Source organism: Solea solea, chromosome 11 (assembly GCF_958295425.1).
Source record: "Solea solea chromosome 11, fSolSol10.1, whole genome shotgun sequence".
NCBI lineage: Eukaryota > Metazoa > Chordata > Actinopteri > Pleuronectiformes > Soleidae > Solea > Solea solea.
Genome location: NC_081144.1, coordinates 511,098 through 531,018, shown reverse-complemented (window position 1 = coordinate 531,018; position 19,921 = coordinate 511,098). Strand labels below are relative to the sequence as shown.

The 19,921-nt window shown below is 41.0% G+C and overlaps 1 protein-coding gene across 2 annotated transcripts; it reads left to right on the top strand.

Moving 5' to 3' along the window:
• The first annotated feature begins 616 nt into the window (after positions 1-616).
• slco4a1 (solute carrier organic anion transporter family, member 4A1) lies at positions 617-17,787 on the top strand. 2 transcript variants are annotated; one of them, XM_058644203.1, is made up of 13 exons: positions 617-739; positions 4,376-4,521; positions 7,599-8,640; positions 9,127-9,217; positions 9,985-10,106; positions 10,594-10,705; positions 11,490-11,644; positions 12,763-13,033; positions 13,883-14,048; positions 15,915-16,090; positions 16,312-16,376; positions 16,470-16,618; positions 17,055-17,787. In XM_058644203.1, the coding sequence occupies exons 3-13, from the start codon at positions 7,803-7,805 to the stop codon at positions 17,223-17,225; spliced, it is 2,316 nt and encodes a 771-aa protein (XP_058500186.1). In that variant the 5' UTR covers positions 617-739; positions 4,376-4,521; positions 7,599-7,802; the 3' UTR covers positions 17,226-17,787. The 2 variants fall into 2 exon arrangements, with proteins under 2 accessions (XP_058500186.1, XP_058500187.1); XM_058644204.1 differs by lacking the exons at positions 15,915-16,090; positions 16,312-16,376; positions 16,470-16,618; positions 17,055-17,787 and adding an exon at positions 14,215-15,495.
• Positions 17,788-19,921: the final 2,134 nt, after the last annotated feature.

Here is a 19,921-nt window from a genome sequence, read left to right as displayed (position 1 = left end):
ATGAATGAACTCTGCTGCAAATCTTACCGACAAGACTTTAGGGTTCTACTCGAGCTTTGTGTCGTGATAGGTCAGGCTAAACGCCTAAATTACACTGGATACCTCTTAAATTGTCATTTTAAAACTGCTAAATGTTTCCCATGTTGTATGGATTTGCTCCAGGAAACAATTACATGGTAAATATGGTATTTATGGTATTGCTAAAACAATACATCTAATGCTGGCCTGAGACATCTGCACAATACTCAATATTATATAGTTAATTTGTTTTATCTGACATTATGTGAGGCATATTTCTCTTCCTCTAGACACGCCCCTTCACTGTCCATTTGTATATTATACCTATTTTTAGTCTTTGGCCTTCAATGCAGTATGAGACATTGATTTGACCTGTTTTAATTATTTTTATTGTACAACTATTTGTGTAGGGTTTTATATATATATATACATATATATTCTCTTTCTCTTTAGGTAGTATATTTCTATATTTTATGTATCCCTGATGAAACCCTTTGTTTCAGCTCTTACTGTTTTTAAAGTTACCAACGAAATACCACCGCCGCTCCTCCTTCAGTGGCACTGATTACCCTCCATACCGAGGCGCTTACACCGCAGTATGGTTACAATCTGGTCTCTGCACAAAAGACGGGCACGAACCAGCAGCACAACCGATGTCACACACAAACAACGGCACGTTATGCCAGTGCAATCGGATTAATTCATAATAACGCGACTGAAGGTAAGCGGATCTCTTCATTTCACTGGTGATGCTGTGGATGGATGATGCAGCGCTCAGCAGCAGCAGCAGCAGCGTGGACGTCCACATGTCCAGAGCAGACATGCTTGTCAACAACAACAGACACAGTCGCTCTTTGTTTTCTTTGGATTGAAATGGATACATTGAAACAAACAGCCATATTTTATGCAAATATTGTCATTGCATGTACTTCAAAACAAACGCGGACATAGCTTTAGGATATGGAGTAAATTCAACATGTAGCTATGATATATTAACTTTTATATACAGAAATAATCTGGGATTTTATTTTTTTTCTGAAGCAAAATGAGCATCGATTTCAGCCTGAACAGTCAGCACTGAAAAACTGCTTTTACATTGTTACCATGTAAACAAATGCAAACCTAACAAATGTCTAAAATTGCAAATGTCACAATGTTCACATGGAGCGGAACTAATTAGGTGTAAAATGAAGATTTTCTGACCCAGTTCACAGAAACAGATGGTACCAGAACACTCTTTGCCCTAATTTGGATTACACAATTTACAAGCCATTACATTTCCATTTCATCTGCCAAGTCTGGTTCCTGTGTCTTCTGCGATATAATCACCTGGGATAAAACTCTTTAATTGGACAAAAAAGTGAGATACCAACATGTAGCTGCGTTCCATGATATGATAGTGTGTCAATTATTTGGTTTTGTGTTGTATTGTTGTGTCTCCTCTCCTCGTCTTGTACTATGATAGTTTGCTTAAAAAATGCTATTTCAGGGGGGGAAATAGCAATACGTTCAGCCATGGGTTTTCAGTCTTAAAATGATGAAAATGTGGGACTAGGAAGTTGTGTTTTTGGAGGAAGTTCATGGTTCTCTCTTTCACATTAACATTTCAGTTCCACCTTCCTGTAAATGTCGGTGCATATTTATTAATTCCTCTCTTTTATTTTTCTGATAAGTCACTTATGAAGACGTCCTTTGGTTTTTGCCTGCTGATTGGCTACTGAGATTTTGAGTGACTGCTCAATGGACCGGAAGTAGTCACAGGTTTGGGTCACATGATGTCGGTGGTAGCTTGTTCTTAGTGAAGCCTTTATACGATATTTATGGTTTTTGGATCGTATCTGAATTTATGTTATTTTAATTTTCCAATATGTGATTTCAGCCAATATCACTTACCTTAATGTTGACACATGCTAGAGTTCTCAACGACCCATTGATCGAAGTGCGGTGTTTTCTTTGTTGTTGACGCAGCACCCGTCTCCCAGATTTACTCTTCACCACACTTGAACATCGATGATTCACAATCAACAACATATAATTTACAACCCGCAAGAAATGTGTTTTATGAGCAGAAAAAGCCAGAGGCCCGGCCCAACCCGCAGAGAACTCTAACACACGCTCTCTCTCTCTCTCTCTCTTTATTCATGTAAACATAAGCATTTATGTAACCGGGCAAATATTGATATTTTAATTTATAAATGAAGGCGCTCTAAAGTAAACAGCCTCTTCCAGTTTCTTCTCTCAAGAAGAGTGAGTTTACAGCAGATTAAGGGTGGAGAAAGCTACGTTAAGAGATGCTCCATCTACGTTCAACGCATAGACCTTAAGCACTTTGCTCTCTATGTTTCTTTTCATGGACTTTTTTGTTTTCTTCCGTTAGACAGATATTGTGATGCATCACTATATGATTGTCACAGAATCATTGTATTGTGATATTATTGGTATCGTGGACCATGTGTTACGTATCGAATCGTACCCTGTGATTAAATATAAAAACACACATCACGCAGAACCGTCCAGAGTGACTTTGTCTAAAATGTAACCAACAATCTGTCATGATTTGCTGCTTCTGGGAGTCATTTATACCAGTGTACTTCACCACCACCAGGAGGCAGCAAGCCTTTAGGAGTCTTTGTGTCTCTATCAAGCAGCTTTTTTTCCCCTCAGTCAGAGGGAATAGTCATGGTGTGCTGTGTTTCCACTGCGGTGCTACTAGAAGTTGACAAAAGTGTGCAATTGTCTGGAGGCATTTTCCTACTTAGCACAGAGAAAAGCTCACATGACGATGAAGGAATGAAGTCAACAGGGACTGAAGGGAGTGAGCTGTTCATGTGGAACCAGCTGAACTACCTGAAAACCTAAAACCTACATCACTGAGCCGCGAAGCTCATTACACTTCCATTACCCCAGCTCTCGCTATCTTTGTTACTCGTTACTACCAAATAAAATCAGAAGAAGAAGGAGAGTTGGTGTTCTAGAGATTTTCTAGTCTTGATGAGCTGCTTTACACTGCAGGTTTCACCCATTCAACCATCTTTCATACCCATTCACACGGGGTTAAGTCTCTTGCTCAAGGACATACATAGGTGAGCAGAGCCAGGAATTGAACCCACAACCTTGCAGTTGGACAACAACTTGCCCTACTACTGAGCTACCATGGCTCAATCCTAACTCTTCTCTCAAGTACATTTTATATCAGAAAATGACTTTTGCTAAAAGTCATTAAAGTATATGACATTTACTGTACTTAAGTTATAAAAAGTGACATCAACCTCTACCAAAGTCATTTTCAGGGAAGATACTTGTAGTTTTAAAGTATCCCTTTTAGGTACTTTATACAAGACTGAAAGAGAAGCAGCTTCAAAAAAATCATTTTCAGATGGTCTTGGAATAATATGAAAATTACATTGTTTTGTTTTAACTCGCCACTAAACATGTAAAGATGCATTGAAACCTCCAGTTCATTTGTGAGCTTTAGTGGTGCTGTTGAATCTGTCTGATCTGAGGCGAGCCGTGCGGGAACTGCATAGTGGAAAAGCACCATAAAGCAGTGTTTCCCAATCCTGGTGCAAACCCCTTCCCTGCATGTTTTAGATGTTGCACTGATCTAAAGGAATTGTGAGATCGGTGAAGATGCAAACCCCATGACCTATATGTGGATTAGCAAGTTCAAAATATTCCAAAAATAGTTTCTGCTGTACAGCAAAAAAAAGGGGTGAGAGCTCAGATTATCCTCTCTGAACAATCAGTCGTTAAATGTTTGATAAATCTGCCTCAAAACGTTCTCAGGGTGAATGAGGCCAAATGCACAATGGCACTGTTGCTTAATTTAGCGATGTGTGCTTTTCAAAGTTGACATTCAAAGGACGAGTTCCTGGAATTAAATAAGCATAAACAGTCACATTTTCTCACAGCTGACTCAGTCCAATCACACCTGGGCTTCAGTGTAATTCAGCACCGTGTTGATCGATTTTACTCCTACATCTCACACCAGTGTGTGCAGACGCAGTTTGACTTCTTCAAAGGCGCTTGTTGTGAGTGTGTGTGTGTGCTAACCACATGAGAGACTTCCCCTCGATGCCTCTAAAGTCTTTGTGCATCAGAAAACAGGAAAGACTCGCCTCGTCCAAGACAAATAAGTTTCTTGAGCGAACCCCAAAATAAGACACTTTGAAAATAGACATTAAAAGGCAAGATGTAAATCGCAATGAAATAATAAAAAAAAACGTGAGAACTGTTCTATTCATGTCTTTAATTCATAAGCTGTTTTGTTTTTTTCTTTTTAAAAAGTGAGATGGAAGGTCTTACCTCACCGTGGTGCATTGTTAACAGGTTGATATGATCTCCTCCCTCCCCTCAGGCTGTCTGCAGGTTTTCACTGAGGCACGGTGTGTGAGCCTCAGCTCTACTCTATAAGAAGCTTAGAGAGAGACAGGCTTCTCTGTCTCTCCATCTTTCCTTCACGCTATCGCCACCTGATTTCATCTGTCATCTGTGTGAACAGAGGTAGGAGCCTCAATATCAGTGTTTGTGTTTTTATGGGCAGTTATGACCTGGAAACACTAGTTGTTAAAGGTTTGTCTTTTTGCTCTATTACATTATTATGGTATGCAATCTTATCAAATTATAACTATAATGTAAATGAAGGGAAAGAAGAATGAACTCATTGACCATGTCATCCTGTTCATAGTGATCCAAAAGTCACTGAAGCGGTGAACTCCAAATTGATGAAAATCAATATCCCGATATTTTATGGGATTTTGCAGATAACGATAATTGGCGATATTTTGCAATCCTCAAAAATGTGTTAAAAATCTGTCGAAGCATCGAAGGCTGTTGTACTAGCTTGCTCTTGGTAACAGCATATTCGATGTTAATGATAATATTGACAAAAAACAAGTTGTTCAAGAAAAACAAGTCTTATTTATTAACTTAAACTTACTTTATATATATATATATATATATGATATTGCACTCTTAGACGATATATATCGCACACCCCTACATACTGTAGCTCTGTATACAGAGAAGATTCCTCGACCAGACTGATCAGTCTGACCATGAATCCTGGAGTTTCAAGTTACCACTGGGAAGGCGAGAGCACAAATCTGCAGTCGTCAATATTAAATATGTCCGGATGAGCCGACATTGTCCAGGCGACACATTATGACTCTGGAACATTCCAAAAACTTGGTATTGAAATATAATCTTTATATTGAACATGGTGAGGAGCTTTCTCGTCTTAACCCTTTAACACCAAGCATTTTTTTGGGGCCTGTTTTTGGACATTGAGACAAAAAAGACTCAAACAAATGTTACTTTAACTATGTGTTATACTGTTGTACTGAATTTCAAATTTAACACGCAAAATCTGGTGTTTGTGTACAACTGCAGTGTTTTAAATTGTTAATACACTACTTTAACCTTCAGTAAATTGTAAATAAATGCCAGACAGTGACAGTTATTCTGGAAAACTAACAATAACACAATAACATAAAATAAATAAAAATAAATAACAACAATCTGGTACCTTGGGTGAGGTTTCCACCGGCAGTTCAATTAGTGGTTAAAACATTGTAATTTGACACAGGTTCCAATCCCATGTTATACACTAGTTGTTTTTGTATGCCATTGTCTGTCATTGACTGCTAAACCCTATCTTTTAATCCCTAACCTTAATCTCACTAACACTTAGTACTTAGTTGAGTTGAAAAATACAGATGTGCTAAAACGTTTCAGTTGGAGGACTTGTTGCTTAATTTAAGTGTCCTCTATGTTATCCTTTGGCCAAGCAGTTATGTCAGTGTAGGCATTGGTGGCTTGGATCCCAAGGTATTTGTAGCCGTCTTGCACAAATGCTAATGTTGAACTAGCCTGGCAAACCAGGCCTACATCATAATGCTTGGTCAGAGCAACGGAAAAAGTGCCGTAGTCAGAGCGACGGAAAGGAGTCCATGGGCAAGTGTTCTGCATATGGTGTGTTGTGGAAGAGTTTTGGAACCCTGGTTGCAATCAAATTCGCTACCACTAGGGGGATTCTAGATTTCTAGGCTAATGTTGAACTGCTTTTTGCCTAACTGTGTATTCTCTGGACGGGAAAGTTAGTTAGTCAGCTCGCTCTGCCTCTACTTGTGTGGTATGATAAGATTAAGCATATTATTCTTCTCAATGTACAGTTTAATGTAAGAGAGCTCCTCCAGCATCACCTCATGTCTGAAACTAGAGGTGAAATGTTAAAATAATGTAAGCCCACGGTTCGCCAAAGGTTTTTGTTAGATACAAACCAAAAACTAACGTTTACAGAAGGTTATCTCGTGGTTATGCAGACCGATGAACTTGTCGCGACTAGTATCTGTGCCGCTGCGGCATGACTGATACTGATTTGTTAAGTAAAATGTACCACAGGTAAAAAACACTTAAAACACACTCACATGCTTTGTAAAGCTGTAAAAAAAAAACTTAAAATAAACAATACTGTGAGTGTTTACTGAAATTTCGGCTTGCACTAATGAATAAAATGAAAACTATGTTATCATACTGTTTCTTCTGCACATGTTTTTTGGCAGTTTTAATCGAAACTGTTATCTGTATTTGTGCTCGCTGGAGCTCTGAGTGCTTAGCACGCTTCATTGCCCTTGTGCATGTGTGTGTGTGTGTATGTGCATGTGCATGTGTGTGTGTGTGTGTATGTGCGCGTGTGTAAGATTTGCAGGTTGCGTAATGAAGCCTGTGTGTTTCTGTGCAAGTGCATGTCTCATGGTCATTTCTTTGTGGGCTGTGTTGTGCCATTAGAAAAAGCTTAAATAGACTGAGCCCCAGAATCCATCTCTGAACTCAGCCACAGGTAAAGTGACAGCATTGTCCTGTGGTGTTTATACTTCTGTTACTAATAAAACATCCCACTTTTATTGTGGCTTTCAAGTTAACCAAGGCCACATGACAGATTAGTGAATGTGTACATTTGTATTTCATTTTGAATTAGGTTGCACGTGGTTGTATTTAATGATTTAATAATAATTAAAGTGACATTTCCCACTCCTTTTTGAATATGTTTTAAAGTAGGGTTTTTTTTCTATTATTTTCTGTATCTCATTTATTCATTCTTTCATACAGAATATTATAATCAAAAGGATCAGCAGGTTTTAAGAAGAAATGTCTTCTCAAGTCTCAATTTTCAGTTTGTGATATTTTTTTCAAATGTGTCTTATTTAGACGTTTTGTTATTAGAAGGGCTGTCAAATGCAGAGGTTCAATAGTTTTTTCACGTTTAAAATTGCATTCATTTGTAATCATCAATCGTTTTTAATTCCATATTAATGATGTAAAGCAACTTTTCTCAATGTATCTTGACAGGCGTGCTGCATATGTTATTTGGACAGCTACAGTATTATTTTGATCCTTATCCTTATCCTTTTCCTTATTGGCACAAAACATTTTACCTGAACATGTGACAAAATCAGACATTCATTTTGCAGTTCATTCTAATTCTTATGCATCATTCATTCATGGCACAGCTGAAAGTAATCAAATGGGTTGTTGATAATGAATGTAATCTCTCCGTGTTTTCTCTTTTCCTACATCAGAATGACGCAGCCTCCGGCACTCGTACAGCTTTCACACAGATAATGAGAATCAGCAGAAGAGCCTTCAGATACACTCAGCACCTCGGACGCATGGAGAACACGACACATGCTGGGAATAGATAAGCGCGGTCCTCATATCACTCTGTCTCCCACGTTGACCGACCCTCTCCTCCACAGGACTCCCGCAGTGCTCTCAAAGGGGCAATGCCAGTCTTGCTAAATGCTGATGCCTCCTTCAGCTCCATGCAGGAGCTCCTGGACCTACAAGAGTCCTCTGCTAATGGAGGTCTGTCTCTAGGTACCCCTAGTCCTGTGGACCCTCACATAGGCAGCCCAATAGGCTTGGGCCCTACAGGCCCCAGCAGCCTCAGAAGTGATGGCCCTCATATTTATACTGTGGCTTCCACACTCCCTGACCAGTTATATGGGGAAAAAGCTAAACCCAGTGCAGAGACTCTTAAAGGATCAAGACTACACTCTGCTGACTCGGATGAGTTTTATGGCTGGGGGACTCTAAAACCCAAAGCTCTTCAGTTTTTCAACACTCCTCGCTGGGTGCTGTTCTTTCTTTGTGTGAACGCTTTCCTTCAGGGCCTGATTGTCTCTGGCCTGAGTAGCACTGTGGTCACTACCATTGAGAGGCGCTTTGACCTGAGCAGCCACGACGCGGGCCTCATCGTCAGCTGCTACGACATCGCCTGCTGCGTCTGCCTGGCCTTCGTCACGTACTTCGGCGGGACAGGGCACAAGCCTCGCTGGTTGGGATGGGGGTTGCTGATCATGGCTGTGGGTTCCATAATGTTCATCTTGCCTCACTTCACCACACCTCCCTACCAGGTCAGTCAGTCCGAGCGAACAGGACTGTGCTCTGCCAACAGTACCAGCCCGGCCCAGGAGACCAAGGGAGGGGGATTGTCCGGTTATCGCTTTGTGTTCATGCTGAGCCAGTTTCTACTTGGTGTGGGAGGTACTCCTCTCTACACATTAGGGGTCACATACCTCGATGAGAATGTCCAGTCCAGCTACGCACCTGTGTATTTAGGTGAGTACAATCGTTCAGCTCAGCATGTTTCTGTTTCAACGGCTTTGAAGTAGAAAATGTACCCTCTTCCATAAATATCTTCTTAGTTTTGTTTCTTAAAATGAGCGTTTAAAACTATAGTGCACATTGCGCTAATAAACTAAGAAAGCTGCAGATACGACTGATCTAGTTGTAATGTAAGCCTTGTGGGCCAAATGAAACCCTTTTGCGGGACAGCGTTGGCCCCCTGGGGCCCACTTTGAAAAGGCCCAATCTAAACGATTGATTTAAAGATAAACACAAGCAAAAAGATGCTAAATAAAAGCCACTGTAATATTATCACCGAGGGCCAGTTTTTCACTTCAAGCTCCCTTTTTATCTCACGAAATGTAAACGTGGAAAACAATGGGGCCTTTTCAACTTTTAACTTTTTGAACAGGAAAAGGGAAGTAAACAGCTACTGTACTGACACACCCATGGTTTGTTTCTGCCCTCCCCCCCCCCCAGGAATCTTCTACACTGCCAGCATCGTGGGTCCGGCTGCAGGCTACATGCTGGGAGGATACACCCTCAGCATCTTTACACATACCAACGTCGTGTGAGTTGTAGCAAACGTCCTTCTTCAAATGTAGAATGTATTCTCATAAATGTTGTTTATTTGCATCTATAGACATTAATATTAACGTAAAAGTACGTTACCCATTTAATGCAAATCAGGAAGACGATAAGCATTAGCTAGAGAGGAGGAGTCAGGGCTTTGATATCCGTTGTGTGGCCTTGGAACTAAAAAACTGGATCCCTCAGTCAAAACTGTTTACTTGTGTTAATAAGTTCATCTGCCCACCACTGATACTGTTGCATTTTACACCCAAATGCATGATTGAAAAAAACTAAAAATGAGTCTTGAAACAGGAGGAACTGGAACTGAAAAACAAACTGAGGAACACAGAGAATAAACACACCAGGGAAGCAGTTATAATCAAACACAGGTGAACGACGTTAGAGTGGGGCAGATGATCAGTAGGAGAGCACACCAATTTACCATCCAAGATTCACAATGATAAATCTTGTCTTTTCAAAATACTGTACTGCTGATTATTTCTATAAAATACTCCGTACATTAGGCTACTCACTGTTTATGTGTTTCTGCGTCCTCTTGTTCTAGCAGGTGAATTAACAATTCAAAAAGTTTCCTCAAGCTTACTGAACTTCTCTAGATATGAAATAATCAATTCAATGTAAAAAGGCAAGTTTGTAAAGTTGCCGTTGCCATTCCTAATCAAAATACACTGGTAAAAGTTGCTGGTAAAACGGTTGTCAACTGCAAATGAATAAAACAGAACCTGGCATCGTTGGTTATCACAGGACACAGGTATCTACGGAGGACCCACTGTGGGTCGGTGCCTGGTGGATTGGCTTCCTTGCAGCAGGAGCAGCAACTGCACTCGTAGCATTCCCCATTCTGGGTTTCCCTCAACAGCTACCAGGTAACACTGCTTACTTATGCATGAACACACAACACACAAACATCTAGGGATGTTTTGGTCCTTTGAGCCTTGGTTGTATAAGATACTTACATGTTCATGATGTTACATAGTCATTATCTTCTACTTCACAGCTTTTCCCAACTGGAAACTGTTAATTTCCTTTATTAATCAAACAGGGAGCAGAAGCTCAAACTGACATAGGTTGTTTTAGCCAACACGGATTCTTCTATATGATGCTGTTTATGCTACATCATTGTTCTGAGTTTATTTAAACAGTAAAGAATGACGTATTTTAATTTTGAACATATCTTCATGCTCTGGGCACACAAGCAGCCAAGAAATGTTGTTTATGTTTGAGAGAAGTCGATGATAATAATCTCAAGACAACAGATAAAAAGAGCAGAAAACATATTTCAGCAGGTTAAATAAAGATAATATGGAATGTCCAGTTTGAACATAGTGTCCTTTGCTTTGTCTCTTCCTGCAGGCTCGCAGGAGCACCTGGCCATGCGGGTGTCTGAGGCCCACCAGCTTAAACATGGAAGCCATGCCACAGCCTTAGACCCGCAGTTTGGGAAAACTCTCAAAGATATGCCAAGGTGTTGGACTGAATATTCTTAGATTCTCTTTCTAAACATGCAGCTTCTTCATGTGAATATGCAGAACCTGGAGACGACAGATTACACTTTAATCAATCACTTTATTGGAACACATCCAGAAAATATGGGAAACAAAAAGGTTAAACGGTCAAGTATTTAGTGTGACTTACACTTACACTTGAACAACAGCATGACCCTGGAGTGGAACCCTAATTTATGTACTATTTCATGTTTGAACCCATATTGTGCCAGGTTTATTACATGCATGGATCTAGTTCTATTACTTGAGTTGCATGATGATAATGACAAAACTATACATTGTCCATCTTTATATTATTAAATAATCCCAAATAATTCCCCTTTCCAGATGTTCCCAGAGGTGAAGAATAGGTACCAGGGTGTGATGTGTTGTTTATGATCCTTTTAGCCCATTTTATGCAATGGGTTTCTCTATCTCTCTGTTAGGCTAACACCAGATACAGTCAAAGTTTAAAAACAAAAGGTTGTTTTAATGAATCAAAGCAGAAAGAACAGTCCACAAAAGGGGTTAAAAAAACTAGTTCTCTAGGCTGAGGCAAAACCTGGAGGAACTAAAGGAGGTGCGGCAGGTGAGTTGTAGGTAGAGGCGGGAAACAGAACAAAAGAAAATCTCCGCTCAGCCTGCAAGAGAAAAGACAGACAGTCCCACAGACACTCACACTGAGAGGGAAACAAGACAGACAGCCATAGAACAAGAAGGGTTTCTTAACACTTCCTAACACTCTCCCTCCCTTGCTCCATCCAGATCAGTGCTGCTGCTCTTAAGGAACCCCACTTTCCTCTTCCTGTGTTTGGCTTCGGCGACTGAAGCTACGATTGCCAGTGGAATAGCGACCTTCAGTCCAAAGATCTTTCAGTCGCAGTTCAGTCTCAGCGCATCAAAAGCTGCTACACTGTTAGGTACGTGGTCAATACAAGTCAGTACAGACTGAACCAGACAGGTTCCAAAGTTAAAAAAGAAAAAAAATAATATTGGCAATAACAAGGGTTTCTTGAATGCACCTCATAGCTGCTCCTCTAAGCACGAAACACTGTGGACACTGTATCACTCTCTAACACTACCTATATTTTTGTCTTTGTGACTTAGGATTTCACTTAGACAAAATTGTGTCTGATGTAGAAATATAATTTAAAATCTGTCAGAAAGCAGAATCCTGAATCCTGAACTGAAAGAATCAATCTGTGGAATATCCATCTTGAAACTAACTTCACAATCAAGTTGCTGTTTAAGTTCGAATGCGATTTCATGATGTCTCTAAACTGTCATTTTGGACATCACATACACACATTTCAGCAACCTGTGAACTCCTCTCAGCAGGCTACTAGTCAGAAGTAAAGTTATTTATACATACATTCTTGCATCCGTTCCTCAAACAACTACAACAAGGACACATGATAAAACTGTAATGATATAATAGTGTTTTTATTTACAGTGTATTTGTACAAATGAAAAAAAGTCTATGGTCTAATGGTCTAAGTCAGTGCTGGTCCTGACACCTGATTCAGATGAACAGCTCGTTATCAGGCTTCTGCAGAGCTTGATGACGAGTTGTTGGAGCTGTTCAACATCTAAAACATGCAGGGCCGTGTTCCCTGAGGACCAGGGTTTGGAAACACTGGTCTAAATAACACACACGCAGGCTGCTACGGGAATACGAAAACCACGTAAGGCGACTCAGACTGATTCTGAACTAGTGACACGTTCTAATCATGTTCTAGTGCATGTTTGGTATTGAATTGTTGACGACATTTTTGAAGAAGCAGAGCTTCCCTTGCTGTCTTAAAGCAATCACCACTGCTCTGGAGCCTTCCTGTAAGAAATCTGCCTCCACCCTTTTATGTAGATGGGTGACGGCAGCAGTGGAACGCCATTATCAGAGCCAACGTCTGCCAGTGATGACAGGTCGTAAAATGTTCAGTGAGGCTAAATAATTGTCTGTGTTACCGGTCACATCGCACCATGTTTTCATGTTTTAAAATGGGCGCCTACGTGTTTTTTTTTTCCTTCCCCTCCCAAGGAATCATCGTGATACCAGCAGGATGTAGTGGCACCTTTCTGGGAGGCTACATTGTGAAAAGACTGAACCTTCGCTGTCGGGGAATCATCAACTTCTGCATGACATGTACACTATGTTGTTTGCTCCTCACCTTCCCGTTGCTCCTCCACTGCCCCACTGTAGCGGTGGCAGGTGTCACGGTGTCATACCAGTCCAGTGTGATGGATCAACGGCAGCTGGACGAGTATGAACATCTGTCTGACAAACCCAGCAGTATGCAGCTCAAGAACAGGTGCACGATGTTTACTCTCTGAAGTTGTCATAAAGCACACACTAAATGAGGGAAATATAATATTTACCAGGGTTTTTTTTTACTAAGAGATGTAATGTTTACTCTCTAAAGTTGCATTAGCCTCAAATATTTAGACATGAGGCTACAGTTAATTATCCTGTCACGACTGTCACAAAAGCCAAACTTTCATTTGTGTGTTTCCAACTGAAGTTCATTTTTTCCACCCCAGAAATCTTAACTTTTAAGACACGAGAAGGTTCATTTTAATACATGTATTTATTGTCCAGTCTCTTCTGCTGCCCAAGAAAAACTCCATTTATAACACACAAACTGCTCATTCACAGTAAAGTTAACAAGTTTACAAAGTAAATGAAATTCAAATGATGTTAATTTAAACTAAAGTTTTATGAGCAGTTTGACTTAACTTAATTCATTTCTGTTGGCAAATACAGTAATGGACGATTGTTGGTTTAAATCATAAACATCATTGAATTACTTCTGCATTAGCCTCACTTAAAACACACACACTAATAAATGTATGATACAGTCTCTGTGTAGCACAAGACAGTTTGTGACACACATGAATTCAATAAATTCAAGTTAACAAGTTGTATGAACACACTTCTGTGTAACTTTTCAGATTTATGTTGAATGCACTAACACTGTGTGTTGCTGTGTCAAATGAAATTATTAATGAATGTACTTGTTTGAGTGAATGAAGCAGAAGTTGGCAGCGGATTGATTTGTGAAACGAATGTGTTTTTACACATCAGAAGAAGGAATCATTATTTCCTGTGACTCGTCCTCCCTCCACTTATTGTCCGTCTCTTTGTCTTCGCATGTCTGCAGTTCTTCTCCTGTGCGGCACAACTTAACGGCGGGCTGCAATGCACAGTGTGATTGTGCCAGAGAGCTGTATAACCCCGTGTGTGGAGAAGACGGTGTGACGTATTACTCCCAGTGCTATGCTGGCTGCTCCTCCATCAACCAAACCGAATCCTCCACCAGCAAAAAGGTGCGGTCCACACAATGCTCCTGTCACTTTTCACAATCTTACTTCACTTCTGTTAGGGTCATTGTCCGTGTCAGGCTTTACGTTAGCCGGTGTATGACGCCTTTTGGTCGCTGTCACGTGAATTTGTCATCATCTCATCATCATCTACCGCTTTATCTTCCACCAGAGGGTCGCAGGGGGTGCTGTGCCAATCTCAGCTACATCGGGCGATAGGCGGGGTACACCCTGGACAGTTCGCCAGTCCATCGCAGGGCCACACACATAGATAGAGACAAACAACCATTCACTCTCACACTCACTCCTATGGTCAATTTAGAGTGTCCAATTCACCTAATCCCCACATTGCATGTTTTTGGACTGTGGGACGAAGCCGGAGAACCTGGAGAAAACCCACGCACACACGGGGAGAACATGCAAACTCCATGCAGAAAGGCCCTTGTTCCAACCGGGGCTCGAACCCGGGTCTTCTCACTGCAAGGCGAGAGTGCTAACCACTATACCACCGTGTGGCCGTCACGCGAATTTGGCCGGCAAAAAAAAGTCAAATAATTAAATCAGTGATTAAGTATTAAACATTCAGACACCAATGAGATAGAACTATAAAACGATTGCTTTAAAATATTTTTTTTATTTTATCTCGTTGAGAGTTTCCCGTGTCATCATGTGGTCATGTGACCAATTAAGACCAATGAATTTGTAGCTCAGACGCGGTGCCACTCATGACAGCTCTGTGTGAAGGCTTGAATTTCCAAACTGCTTGTGAAACAGTCATAAGAGATTTTAAGGAAATGTACCCTGACTGGGGAAGATAGCCACCACTAAATGTGTCCGGCCCGTGTCCGGCGCGTGTCCGGCGCGTGTCCGGCGCGTGCACGGGTTTGTGTGTATGTGCATGTTTCTTGTTAATTGCGTCTCTTTAAGAATACTGTATGTCCAGCATTAATTATGCATGAAATCTTATCAGCCACATGGACCATCAAAAATATTTTCTAGCGTAAAATCTGGTCTGTGTACACATCCAAAATCTAGATGTAGAATTAGGGTGGCCATTTCCGTAGCATCAAAACCGAGGACACACGACTGCACTGCAATACAATTTTGTCCACGATAACAATGATATGATGATATCGTCCACTCACTACTGAATTGTTTGTGTTTTTTTACTTCTTGACCAGACTAGACGTTCATTGACACCCCTGCTCTAGGACCTGTTTCTCAAAAATAGAGTTTTAAGGCTTTCAAACCTGTAGTTCCATATGGATAAAAAGTTGATATTGTTATGTAACAACAGGGACTGAACCCAAATGCAAGACACAGAACTCAGTAATGCAGTTAAGGTCAATATTTATTTGTGACATGGTGAATAAATGTGCAGGTGGGGAAACAGTTCTGGAGAATCTGGGAATCCCACATGGTTTGGTGAAGGGGGCAAAGGAGTCAGTGTCTCTTTGTTTGTAATGGCAGACCAACAGGGGATTAAAGAACTCGCATGAGCAAAAGCAGGCAGGTGAATGGGACGCAGGAAAAAAATAACTTGTAGTGAGCTGGCCAACACTGTTACCACGCTGTAGAAACTGGACGATCTGGCCACACCCACACAGAGCACACAGACAGGGGGAACGGACAGACACGAGAAACAGAGCACAAACAGAGGAGGAGGAGGAGGAGGAGGAGGAGGAGGAGGGGCTGCCGTGACGGGAGACACGACAGATATCATACAAAACATTTGCAGATTCTCCTAAACTCTTTTACACTGTTGCTCCTTTATTTTTGCATATTGTGTTTCTCTTCTTTTTGATCTTTTGCCTCGTGTTTTCACCACTTGCTACATCAAAATGGCCAATGAACACGTCTGTGTGTTTATAGGTTTACTCAGGCTGTAGCTGTTTGCTGGGTAATGGATCCGGGGGCGAGGAAGGTTATGCCCTGGCGGGGATGTGTGACGTCTCCTGCAACATCCTGCCAGTGTTCGTCGCCTTCTTTTACCTCTCTGCCATGTTTGCACTCCTGTGTAGCATCCCAACAGTCATCGCAACACTCAGGTAGGTCGACTGGTTTTTAAGAGTTATGGATTGTGGTGGAAGCAAACATTGGAAAATGCATACTTTCTTCACCTATGGTCGTCATAGTTTGCTGTATAGGTTGTACTCATGGCCTCTGCAGATAAGATAAGAACAATGACAGAATAATTCTAATGACTCTCATGAACAACAGTGCTAATCTGTGCTGCAGCATCGCGTCTGACTAACACCTTCCTGTCCAGGTGCGTGCCAGACAGCCAGAAGTCCTTTGCACTTGGTATCCAGTCAATATTATTTCGCCTGCTTGGTAAGTCAACTTTAGTCTTTGGATAAATCTCAAACCCAGAAGTCCACACCGTGACATGCTCTTGTCTAATCTGTGTTGCTGTCCTCTTCACAGGTACTATTCCAGGACCCATCGTGTTTGGCTCTCTAATTGACAAGTCCTGCATCCTCTGGCAGGATCACAGCAGTGAGCTTGGCTCCTGTTATCTCTATGAGAACTCAGCCATGAGCCGCCGCTGTTTCACAGCTTCCATCGTAGTTAGGGTAATACTTTATTTCAGTTATTATGGTCACAGATTTGCACAGGTAGGACTGTGTATAATTTATAAAGTATAATTACTGGTGCCAGTATCACATCATGTGCTGTATACATTTCTAAATGTTCTTAGGCCACCATTCTGGCGCCTTTTCATTAGACAGTTCGAGCACTACTTGACTCGACTCTGCTCAGCTGAGCCGATACTAAAATGTGACGTCGTCAGACTGCCGGCCACTGATTGGTCAGAGTGTCGTCACTGGAAGAGTCATAAGCTTATCCACTCTGATCAGTTCCACAGTCCAGACATAAAACATGACTGTAATTACTACATTGTGACCATTAATGAGCTGTGTCTCTGTTTTCTGTTCACTTAATCTGCACATGCCCTTCATCTCTGACTACAGTCTTCACCCCCCCCCCCCCCCACACCTTTCATTTCAGATTCTTTCGATAGCCTTTTACATGTTAGCCAGCATCCTGTACAGACCTCCTCCCGATGTGCCTCCAACCAGCGGCTGTGAGACTCCTGACCACGCAGCAGGAGACACGAGCGACCTGCCCGTCACAGATCTGCCGGACGATGGAGTCATTGTCAACCCACATGCCAAATGACTGATTCTGTGTGTGTGTGTGTGTGTGCAGGTGGGTGTGGTGATAAAGATGCTGAGTCACACACTGAAACGCACTGACCGTCTTAAACAGTGTGAACATGCTGCTGTGTGTGTGTGTGTGTGACTTTGACACACAATTTTCTACACATATCTCAAAACAATGTGAAATCACTACAGACTTTATATTTTAAAAACCCTGATGATGATGATGATGATGATGAGACCCCACTGTACTGTATATGGTGTATACGTATGACATGATGTCAGTTACAGATGAAGCCATGGTCTATTGCACTGGACCAGACTTTCACTATCACTAATAATGAAGCCAAATCATTTTCACGTCACAGAATTTAATATTGTAAGCCAAGCACAAATGTACTGTATTTTCAAATAACAAAGCACATGTGTCATAATGATAGCTACTTGAATACTGATTTAAAATGTTTATGACGTTTTGCTGTATTTAGAATTGTATCATATATATAATTCTAGTTTTTAATCAAAGGGTAACACTCACAACCACATGAAACACTTTCAAATTAAACACTCTACAAACACAAGGCAGTGCAGCGTGTTTGACTGCTTTTGGAAAGCTAATATTGTGCAAATCTATCATTTCTGTAAGTACTATGTGGAGCCTCCCTCCGGCTGCAACACTGATGGAAAGCTGAATTCCAATCCGCTGACACTCGGTGAATGAAATCTTTGCTCAAAATAATCCAAGAGAGCGTCATTGAAGCAGCTGCCATAGTTAGCGTTAATGACTTTGAGGAAACAACTGATCTCACACACTGTCGACATGTGTAATAAGACATTTACAACTGTTACAGTCACACAGTTCACCAGGTTGTGAAGAATCTGAGCAACAGTTTTCACATCAAGTCCAACTTCTGAATTTAAGCTTGAGCAGTTAATGCTACCTCTCATCTGCAGACCTTTGATGGAATGAGGGAAACGTTAGCTGTTGTTGGCTGTGTAGAAACCTCCACCAGCAGTGGGATGATGCAGGTGGTGTTGAGTTTCATCCCCAGATCATTGAAATACTATACTATAAATACTGCGATAGTGGCTCTCTGTTCTGAGCCCCTCCCACTTGTACCATACACGACAGATCACCTGAGGTAATGTCTTTCTTTTAAGGTGCTTTTGTGTTTTTGGTTGCACAGCTAGGACAATAGCTGAACCCAACGCCTCCGGTTACAGGTCAGATTTATCCAAAGATAGAAACGGGGGGGGGGGGGGTCTGGTGCAGCAGTCTAGTTCTTTCTCAGATTATCTGGATTACATTATGCTGGAATGTATTGGTTGCAGCTTTGATCAATAACTCAACCTTTAAATTGAACTTGATGTGAAACACTTTGATTTATACATCTTCTCACCCCATGTGAGCAAATCCACGGAGAGTGTTTCCTTCACGGGAAGTGAGTGAAGTGACTCTCACAGTTTTAAGAGCTGATGAAAAGTGTGACGGTGCCTTTAAAACGTTCAGCTGGAACCATCAAAGCTGTGCCAAAGAAACTTTGCATAACAACTTGTATTTTTAATGTTTTTTAACCAAAATATTTTTTTGTTACAAAGTATTTATTTAAATAAATGACTTGTATTTGTTTCCTGAATTCACTGTGTGATTTCTGGGGTCTGCACACATGTTCTTGTTGAACTCTAGGTCAGTGTTTCCCAAGCCTGGTCCTCAGGGAACACTGCCCTGCATGTTTTAGATGTTGCCCTGCTCCAACACACCTGATTCAGATCTGCAGCTCGTTACCAGGCTTCTGCAGAGCATTTGACTCAGGTGTGTTGAAGCAGGGCAACATCTAAAACATGCAGGGCAGTGTTCCCTGATGACCAGGCTTGGGAAACACTGCTCTAGGTTCTAGGACTGCTGCTGTGCACCTGCAGTACCACTGATGGAGGAAGAGGGAGACAGAGAGCAGGACTGCAGCTGTATAAGTGTTTACGTTATACTTCTGATGAACAGCAACATTCGTGGACATTGGAGCTGAGAATGTTTCTGAATTTTAAAACACTATTGACTGTTTTTAATCATTAAAATTTGGCAAGGCGGTTGTTATCACACGTTTCTGTGGGGTGACACAGTCAGAAGTTGACACGTACATATTTTCTACATGAAAGCCCTGCATGTCGTTACAGTGTCATGCACTGTAAACAGTCCAATCGTCCTCACCGCCTTTTATAACCACTAGATGGAGCTCAGTCACAATGTTTCAGGAGCCACTGTCCCATCATCAAACGTTCACATATGTTTGGGTATATGTTATGCTTATTAAAATAAAAAGAACAACAAATGACATTGGACATGCTTGAATATTAATAAAGTTATTAATTTCTGAATAAAAATAATTCATTAATTGCTAAAGTATTTGTTCACACAATGTTAATATTAATAGTTTTCTTGCAACAAAGTCAAGGTCCACAAAGCTCTTAAAAATCTTATCTTCCCAGAGGACTTTTTATAATGTCAATAAAACAATTTTATAGTTAATATGCAGTATTTGTGCAATGAAATATCTAAACATACTAATGTTTCTATATGTTTTTGTGTAGTGTTAGGGTTAGTTAATATTAATATTAATACTCAACCACATCTGTATTTATAGTCATTTTTATTCTGATTGTCTTTTAATGACATTGTTCATTGTAGCTGCCTCTGCGACTGTGAAATTGAGTTTGATT